This window comes from Hydractinia symbiolongicarpus, chromosome 2 (assembly GCF_029227915.1).
Source record: "Hydractinia symbiolongicarpus strain clone_291-10 chromosome 2, HSymV2.1, whole genome shotgun sequence".
Classification (NCBI taxonomy): Eukaryota; Metazoa; Cnidaria; class Hydrozoa; order Anthoathecata; family Hydractiniidae; genus Hydractinia; species Hydractinia symbiolongicarpus.
Window position 1 is genome coordinate 6,417,203 of NC_079876.1, and position 9,254 is coordinate 6,426,456.

Genomic DNA, 9,254 nt, shown 5'->3' on the forward strand with positions numbered 1-9,254 from the left:
ACGTGATGTAGACAAAGCAAACCAGCTAGCAAAATGGACATATTTCTTTCGGCGACTTCAAAAAGAATTTCGGCAACATCAAAAGAAAATGACGATATCAACTTTGCCTGTTACAGACACACAGACACACTCTCCGTATTATTATAACAGATATATAGAAGGAAAATTCAAAAATAATAGGGCTAATAATGTTAAGTTGTGTTTTTATATCAAGAGCAAAGTACGAGCAAATCACGTTGAAAAGTAGTTCAACTTAATGATATACGGAAATTATTTTTTAAAAAAAACTGAGACTTACTGCGAAATTGGAGTAGTTAATTTGGGAAAACTTTTGCTGGGTTTCAAGCGATTTTTTTGCGGCCAGAAACTGGCCGAGCTTTTTGATTGGCTAATTCTATTGTTCTTTGCCCACGTGGTCCATATCAGGGATAGCCCATTTCATCCGAATATTGGGGAAGTGGTTTCTTTCACCCTAACAAACATTACTAAACTATGAAGATTTTACCATAGTAAGATGCGACCAAACTTGGTAAACAACTTTCAAATAAATTAAAATGGCCACTGAAGCGGACATTGTTTAATATAAACTTGGTGTTTCCGCTGAGTCATTCGTTTGTCTCTAAGCTTTTGTTTGAGAGAAACTCATTTTATTAACCTGGAAGAAGAATGCTTAGTTAACTAGGTCAGATTTTTATTTCTTTGTTCTGAGTAGAACCAACAAACCTCCAAGATTTAGGAGTTAATTGAAAATATAGTGTAGCGTCTGAGTCTGAGTTAATAGTTAGGCAGTTGATTTCGAATTTCGCACCAAATTTAAAAACACTATTTGACTCTACTTTTCGTTTTCCAACACGCACCTCTTGACCATACTTAAATTTTCCATAATACTTTGCAAGAAAGATGCTTTGTACTGGTTCACTGCTCCTTACAAAACTGAGCGGCTTTGCAGGTTGTATGATGCCATTCTTTACTGTAAGTCACGTGGCGTAATAATTACAGAGAAACTCTTATAACGACTATAGCCTCGTTTCTACGATATTTAATTATTGTGAAAATAATTTTATAAAGAAGAAATATTACATCAGAACTTCGCAAAGATAAAGCCTCCTTTTTAAGTTCGTTACAATATAGTAATGAATAAACTCTTTTTTAAGTTGCTCTTTCTTAAAAAAGCAAATCAACAATTCATTTTATGGTAAAATTTAAACTCCGTTGGTTCTTTGTTTTTCCTGTTCACCTTTTTTTGCGGTCTTGCAGCATGCCATATAGATAAAAAAAAAAAACCTAGGGACGAGAGTGCTAGATAAGGCAATATTGATATTTGGAAATTTTTTTCTTCCTTCTAAGAAAAACTAAATAAAGCCAAGATATAAACAGCTGGTCATGCTATTCTCCAGAAAAACAGATATATATAAAAATCACTGGGGTCGAAAGTGCTAGACTAGGCAGTATTAATATTTGGTAAATTTGTTCCCCTTGTTTTATAAAAGGCTAAATAAGTCATGGAATAAACAGCTAACCATCCTATTCTCCAGGGATCATTACCTGTTCGTTCTTTTCCCGCATAAGAAGTAGATAAAAAATCCCTGGGGACGAAAGTGCTAGACTAGGTTGGTTTATAAAAACGCATTATGTTATCGTAGTAATTGTAGGAATAGCTATATTTACTTCAGAGATTTTTATTAAAAATGTCATGTGAAATTATTTTAACAGGCGAAAAATTTTTGAGTTTCGAATTTAACTGAAACATTTCCGTGGTTCATACAAGTATAATATTTTCTCCTGAATTTATGCTATACATGATGACGTCAACATATTAATATTAACTTGAATAGAAATAAATTTTGCAATTAATTATTTGATGTTTAATACATTAACTTTGTTTATAAAATGTTTTATAATTAAAATGTATTTAATCATGTCATATTTCACGAATTTATAAATTCATTTTTTTCATTCATTCATTTAGTATTTTTATTTTTAGATATCCAGAGACTAACGATATCAAAATTCAACAGTTATCATTTGGCTGCATCATATGATCGTCACTCAATATTAGATATGTTATGTCGACATGATGTAACAAACATCAACCCTGTAAATGTTAACAACCGCACACCATTACATTATGCTGAATTGTATGGTCACATCTCATGTGTGGACGTTTTGTTGCGTCATAAAAATATTGATGTGATGATCAAAGATAATCATGGAGGAACAGCTTATGATTGTGCTGGAGGGAGGTTGAAAAAACAAAACTGGGAAATAATAAGACGAAAATTAAAAGAATACGAAGTAAGTTATTTAAATAAATTGGAAAAGAATAAATTTGTATTTTATTTTAATTTGAAAATAATAAGGATTAAATAAATTTTTAAATAAATATTTAGGTATGGAATGTTTTTATTTTTTTAAATTTTTGTGCGTGGTATAAGAAATTAAAAGATAAATTAAGAGTAAAGTTTTATTTTTTAAAATTTCATAACAATAAGGAGAAATAATAGTGAAAAAACGGATGTAATGATTCGCGATGAGAAAAAGATGATATTTTTAAACGGAGTAAACTAATTAACAAATTGAATGTAGTGAATAAAACTTGAGAATAAAGTGTGGAGGTTAAAAATAGTGAATACTTATAGTTTTAATAATTCTGACAGCTTTGATTTTTTATGTATGTAGAAATAATGAACAGAGACAGCGGAATAAAAAAGAGATAAAGTGTGATGTGTGTGAACATGCCAACCTGGGCGTTGGCGAAAGCTTGCTGAAAGATATATTTGGATATGTCGTAGATTTTGTCGTTCTTATTATTTTTTAAAATAAAAAATTATAATGAAATTAAAAAAAATAAATCTAAAAGAACAGAGAAGAAGTCAAAATACAATTTCGTACCCAGACTGATTTATATTTTACATCTTCTGAAATTGATTGTTATCATTGAAAGCATGAATTGATTATTATAGATCTAAAAATAATTAAATAAAAAGTTATTTAAAAAATTTAAATACAGAATGTCACGATGTTTCGTAATCCGAAATTATTTTGCATTTTTGCATAGAGATTGCACAAATTTCGCGTTATAATGTGAGTTATGTACAAATTGACGCATTGTCTCTCATTTAGAACGCATGGTCACATGATGGCTGTTTTAATGTTGAAGTAGCTATACTTTCCAGTCTTATCCTGATTATACTGAAGAATAGTAACATAACAGTTATAAAGTAAAACTCGAAACAATAAAACAAATATAAAGACACATTTTTTTGTGTTTACACATCACAAAAGCCGCCATTTTGTGATCATTGATTTTTCGTATTATTCGCAGTTTGACTTCATCTCCCGTTTTCCAAAAAGTAGCACCATAAACATACTGCCCTAAAACTCCTGAAACAATTCTTGGCGAAAAAAATGAAGATGAAATTATTGAAACTAAATTTATTTTTGTGAGTAATTATAACACACTTGTCTAAGAAAAAGGGAAGTAGTGCCAGAAAGCATTCTTGCTTCAAAGGCCTTCCAACAGGTAAGAAACAGCCAGCTGCTTGGACCATTTTCGTCCCCTGGATATGTTGCCTGATATGTCAAAGCAGCTAGCGCCCGGTCTCCAAGTCAAGACGAAAGAACCTCTGGGGACAAAGTTGTGCGTAGACTTATTAACAAAGTTGATACTGTTCAAAAAGGAATATAAAATAAGATGAGCACATTTCGTGATAAAGATAAAAATCTCAAATTTCTAATTAACAATTACAGACAATAGAATTCCAACACCAACGATTTTGATTGATCTATTTTAAAAAAACATACTGCGTCTAATTCTAGTTGTTGTGTTTGGGTTAGCAGTCAAAAAATTCATTATTGAAGTGAAACTGCGTCTAAATTAGCTGTCAGCAAGTTTATTAAAAAAAGAAGTATATTGTAGACTGTATTCTAAAAACAGCAGCTTGTTTTGTAGCCCATAGAACCTTATGAGCACTTCAGAATAACAGATTATCTTTATACCAAATTTAAATTAGGGTATTAAATACTTTACGACGTCAGACAAAAGCATTCAAACGCAAACGTATTTGACTGATTTAATTTAAATAATATACTGCATGTTTGCGTAAATGATTGGGATTTTTATATACAATGTTAAATAGATGTCTGAAAATTTCATAAACAATATATAGCTAGCTGTTAGAAAATGTATTTACTGGATCACATTTAAAGAAAATGAAAAACGTTTTCTTAATTATTTACAATTACTTTAAGGCTAGGAGATTCAAAAAGTTAAAGTAACAATTAAAGTAAGAGCCCTTCACGAATTTCCATAACTTAATTGATAAAAGGATTTATTCTTCTTTTAAGTATAACTATTAAGTTAAACTATTTTTTCTGTCATTACAACTTTTCCTATTCTTATTAAAGGGAAACTAAGGTCAAAATTTTTTTTTTCATAAAAACGTTTATTATACTATTTAAAAAAGATACCTTAAATTTTTTTTCAAAAAAAATGTATTTTTATGAGGATTTTAGAGTAAAAAGGTTATTATTTACATCTCCGTTAGAGTACATAAAAAACTCTACGATGGAGAGCAATGACGTATGATCCGCGAGTGAGTAAGTGAAACCATACTATAAGGTTCGCCTGATTTGATGTATGAAGACATAAAAGATGAATTTTACTTCTTAACTATAATTGTACATTTTGTCTTTACTACTCAAAATGCCAAGTTGCCTGGCATATGGATGTTCGCAAACCACTGGGAGAGTAACTGCTAAAAAAGGTTTTTTTCATGATCCCAAAGCCAGTGAATACAACTGAGAAACTTCGCGCAGCACAATGGTTGCATAATATTGGTACTGGATTGAATGTAGAAACATTTCCATTTGGGAAAAATAAAGTTGTATGTGAAGACCACTTCCATCCTGACTGCATAAAAGATGATTTAAAAGGACGTCTATCGGGGATAACGTCGAAACGGAAAGAACTACTTTGTGGAGCAGTTCCAACTATTTTTAAACACAAAACTTACGAATTTATTAACATGGATGGCACTACCGTATTAAAACGTGATTCATCTTTAAAAAGAAAAATGCAGGAAGAATGCCTACATGTGAGTTACAAAAATCATGTTTTTTAATTTCAACCTTTTCTGGTACAACTCTTTTAGCGAACATATTTAATTAGATAGCCTGGTTTCTATATTGTAATTAAAATATAAATGTGTTTCGTAATTTTTTTTAAGTAGTGAAAATAAGTGGAAATTTTATAAAAATTTCCATGAAAAATTCTTAATAAAATTTGGAAAAACGCACGAATATTATTACTAGTATTACTTTTTATTATCATATGTTATTTTTGTTATCAATGTTAATGAAAACCAGGTTAAGTTTTCATGCGCACCTGGCTGGACTTCGAAGAAAAATATAAGGGTTGATCTACACTTCATTTTTTTATTCTAGACCGTAAAGAAGTTACTTAGTGAAAACAAAGAAACCACACTTTCACAGACATTACATTTCATAGTAATGCACCCAAGCCGTATATTGTCTGTATGCTGAAAAGCGTAGTTGTCTAAAAAGAATATAATATGTTTTGTTGTTGTGGAACCTAGGCCTTACAAAATGTTGTATACATATTTTTAAATATTCTTTGACTCACATTCAGTAAACGAACTTTTATGTAGATAAAGAACGCACTTTTTTTTCGCATATGAAGTAATATTTTATATTTGTTTTGACAGGTAGAATAATAAGCTTACTTGTTTTGAAAAGATTTTATATCCTTGAAATTATTTTGATATCTGCGATGTCTAATGCTTGCTGTCTCTAATACGGTGCGATTTAAACAAAGAATATTAAAATCTTTATGCAAGGTAATACATGTATTCTCTTCCAGCTTTTCTCCCAGTAAAGTTGTAAACTCGAAACAACACTTGCATTCTTCAACAGTCATTAACTCGTGTATATCACATTTTTTACACTTACACCAATGTAAGTTTTCTAACCTGCTTGAGTCTAAATCCTCATCTTCGTCGTCGTCTGAAATATCATTCGCAGTTTTTGATGAACAAATGTTTTTCAACTGACTTTCAGTATATTCAGGTTCGTTATCATAACACCCTTTGCAAATACTTTCATCTGTTTCAGAACTATATACTTCGCTATGTTCACTAGCACAACTACTTTTTTCGCTACTATCCATGACTAAGTGATTTTGAGTCTCGCGGCTCATACGTCATAATTCTGTATGGTTCACGAGGAACCGTGAATGGAGTACACGGTTAATTTCAGAAAACCTTAGAACTTTAATGGGCTAAAACAGCCTAAATAATGAAAATTAAGAGTTAATTTTTTTTTCAATAGTTTATTTAGATGTTATACAACGTTCTTAATTTTTTTTTAATAACATTTTTTTTTGACCTTAGTTTCCCTTTAATATTCCGAATATCCACTTCATGTTTTAGGAGAATTCGTATTCGCCTAAAATTGTGTTTCCTGGAAGAGAAAAGCAAAATACTTATGTCATTGTACGGATGAACTTTGTTTTTAGTGCGGGCGTTGCAATGTTTCAAGGAAACGCAGAAAAATCAGTCTTAATAATATTTTGTCCGGAATTGTTGAACTAAAACTTTTTTAAAAAAAATAATTATTTGCCCTTAATTCCATCCGTACCTTACATATAACATAGGAACAAAAGTGCATTTTAATTGGTTTGAGTGCACTGAATTTTAAGTTTTTATATGTTGACGGAACAGTAAAGTCGAGATTAAGTCATGCGATTCATTTTTCTTGTTAAAAAAATTAAAATAATTTGAAGATATGAACCTTCATTTCCTGAAGCTTCCAGAGAGCAAATTTATTATTTTATGTTTTATACCGATGTACAGTATACTCTCCAATTAGCGGACACCATCGGTAAATCATTAAAATGTCTAACGTTTGGAAAGTTTTACATTTTAAGCCGCAAATTAGAAAATAAGGCCGATTTTTCTATCACAAAGGAAAAATAACAAATTATAATATAATATTAACATAATTATAACGAAACAAACTTTCAATCTTTACAGATCTTTAAAGTCTTTCAAACAAATTTTAACAAATGACGGAGGATTACAGATTTTATTTCGAAATGTTTTTAATTATTTTTTGTTTTCTGCTATTTATCTTGACGATCTTTAGCCTCTATTGAGATCGTTTATTTTTTTTGAACTGTCCGCTAATTGGAGAGAAAAAAAACCATATTTGCTCTTTGGTGCAAAAAATATTGTCTGCTAATTAGAGTGTCCCCTAATTAAGTGTCCGCTTTTTGGAAAGTTTTTATGAGTCTTTGACTATAAAACGGTCAGTGTATGAGCAAAATGTCCGCTAATAAGATGTCTTTGCCTTTTAGAGTGTCCCCTAATTGGACAGAATACTGTATAAGAAAATGCTTTCAGGTTTTATTAAAAATTCAGCTTTTTGGAAACACAATATTCCTTTTTGAGAAACATTATATGCTAACAAATACACTTGCCTGGTGGATAATTAATATGACATTTGAAATATCATAGAATGGAGCTGCTATATTAGAAACAGTTTTATGCAAAATTGAGTGCATTAAAAGCTTTAGTCATAAACGATATTCAAACGCTTTCTTTGATTAATAAACAATTCTTTACAACTTTTTCTTGAACTAGTTATTATTATATAACATAAATGTAAATATGTAATAACTATTTTAAGAGCAGAGAAAGAGAAAACACGATCCAACGCGATGTGAAAATTAATGAATTATACTCTTATTTTTTCGTTTTATGTTATAAATTCAGCTTTACTTGCAGAAAACTGTTGAGTACATTATTCTCAAATATCAAAAATCATAATAATTATGACGTTTCCGAAATTTTATAATGGTTCAACGAACTGAAGTTTTTAGATCAATATAATATTCCTGTTAAATTATATTTAGATTTGAAGAACATAACTATTTTGGAAACAAGGCTACTTTCAGAAGGCTCCTCTATATGAAGAGTGTGACCGTAACATCGCGCTCACAATTGGCAATGGCAAACCAACTTTAAAGATTAATTCAGTATTCTCACCACAAGAGCATCTAATCACAAAAATAAATCAGCAAAAATTTGTTTTAAATTTTTCTTTCAATGGCATAATTGACTGGCATAACTGTAAGGTTTGCCTTTAATATTTTCTGAGCCTGAGCTTATGGGCGTTTCTGAAAATGGGTAAATTCTGGAATATAAGAAAGTATGATGATAACAAAACATTTATTTGGTTAAATTTCATCGAACCAGCCCAAAACCATATCAGACCAAATGTCAAGTCAATAGGTTAATATTGGAGTATGGAACTTTTAAGTAAAAGGACACTATAATACCCGGTTTAGCCTTATTTTGTGGATTTCTTATGTTCACTGCTTTGTAATTAGTATTAAAAGTCATGAGATAATATATGTTTGATATCTACTACTATTGTTAGTGGATCCTGGGTTTGAATCACATGTCAGGTTGAGCGCTCAATCTAGGTGTGCCTTAAAAAATGATTGTGTTCGATTTACGTGAAATTTCTTCATAGCGTCTTCTTAGGTCAAGCAAGAATCGTTTTACAAAAAATCTTTTTACTTTTTTCAGTATTAACATAAAATTTATAGGTATATAATCTTTAACAAAATAACTATGTAATTTTGTTATGCCTCATGCAAAAGTAAATTCTATCAGAAAGGTTTGAAATTACTCCTTTTAGATAAATATCAATTTATTTAGAATATTAAAGAAAGCATGTCAATCTTTTTTGTTACTACATTCGATCAAATTTAGAACGGAAATGATTTTCTTCCATTTTTCGGGCTTTTCCACAAAATAACTTAAACTATACCATTATCTTTTTTAGTAGGCTAATATTAAACACGTTTAATAACCATTAATTGACGTCTAAAACGTGCCATAGCAAAGTGTCTTCCAATTCAAAGTTCCCAAGCAACTTTTTCTTTTCATTTACAAGCATTATTTTGCATGTATCACTCATGAAACTTTAAATATGACAACAGGTATACATCAACAATCCTATTAGTTGTGCAATTTTGTATTATAATACCCTTGTGTGTACAACAATACTTTAATTGATTAGTTAATTTTAAGCCAATTCTCGCAGCTGACAGGAAAACAACATCAGCATATTTTTACACTAAGAATTGTAAAGAACTCAGATTATAATAAAATGCAAAACTTTAATCAACTCAAATTCAGTGCAAATAAAATGTCTCAAAAAGGACC

General features: G+C 30.1%; 2 protein-coding genes across 4 annotated transcripts; one reads left to right on the forward strand and one right to left on the reverse strand.

Moving 5' to 3' along the window:
• The first annotated feature begins 1,930 nt into the window (after positions 1-1,930).
• Positions 1,931-8,447, forward strand: LOC130628966 (ankyrin repeat and death domain-containing protein 1B-like). 3 transcript variants are annotated; one of them, XR_008981886.1, is made up of 3 exons: positions 4,776-5,096; positions 5,446-5,858; positions 7,934-8,447. XR_008981886.1 is itself a non-coding variant. In XM_057442047.1 (2 exons), exons 1-2 carry the CDS (start codon positions 2,062-2,064, stop codon positions 7,937-7,939), a joined length of 240 nt encoding a protein of 79 aa, XP_057298030.1. In that variant the 5' UTR covers positions 1,931-2,061; the 3' UTR covers positions 7,940-8,447. The 3 variants fall into 3 exon arrangements, 2 of the variants coding, with proteins under 2 accessions (XP_057298030.1, XP_057298021.1); XM_057442047.1 differs by lacking the exons at positions 4,776-5,096; positions 5,446-5,858 and adding an exon at positions 1,931-2,295; XM_057442038.1 differs by lacking the exon at positions 5,446-5,858 and having other exon boundaries at positions 4,209-5,096.
• On the reverse strand, positions 4,991-6,217 carry LOC130628956 (uncharacterized). Its single transcript, XM_057442025.1, has 2 exons — positions 5,745-6,217; positions 4,991-5,557 (listed from the first exon to the last, which is right to left on the reverse strand). Exons 1-2 carry the CDS (start codon positions 6,215-6,217, stop codon positions 5,497-5,499), a joined length of 534 nt encoding a protein of 177 aa, XP_057298008.1. The 3' UTR covers positions 4,991-5,496.
• Positions 8,448-9,254: the final 807 nt, after the last annotated feature.

Bases quoted from the DNA above. Each gene is read 5' to 3' on its own strand.
- LOC130628966 (XM_057442038.1), top strand. From the start codon at position 4,776: ATGATCCCAAAGCCAGTGAATACAACTGAGAAACTTCGCGCAGCACAA.
- LOC130628956 (XM_057442025.1), bottom strand. From the start codon at position 6,217: ATGAGCCGCGAGACTCAAAATCACTTAGTCATGGATAGTAGCGAAAAA. The intron at 5,558-5,744 runs GTAAGCTTATTA...TATTCTTTTTAG, and splicing joins ATAAAATCTTTTCAAAACAA to ACAACTACGCTTTTCAGCAT.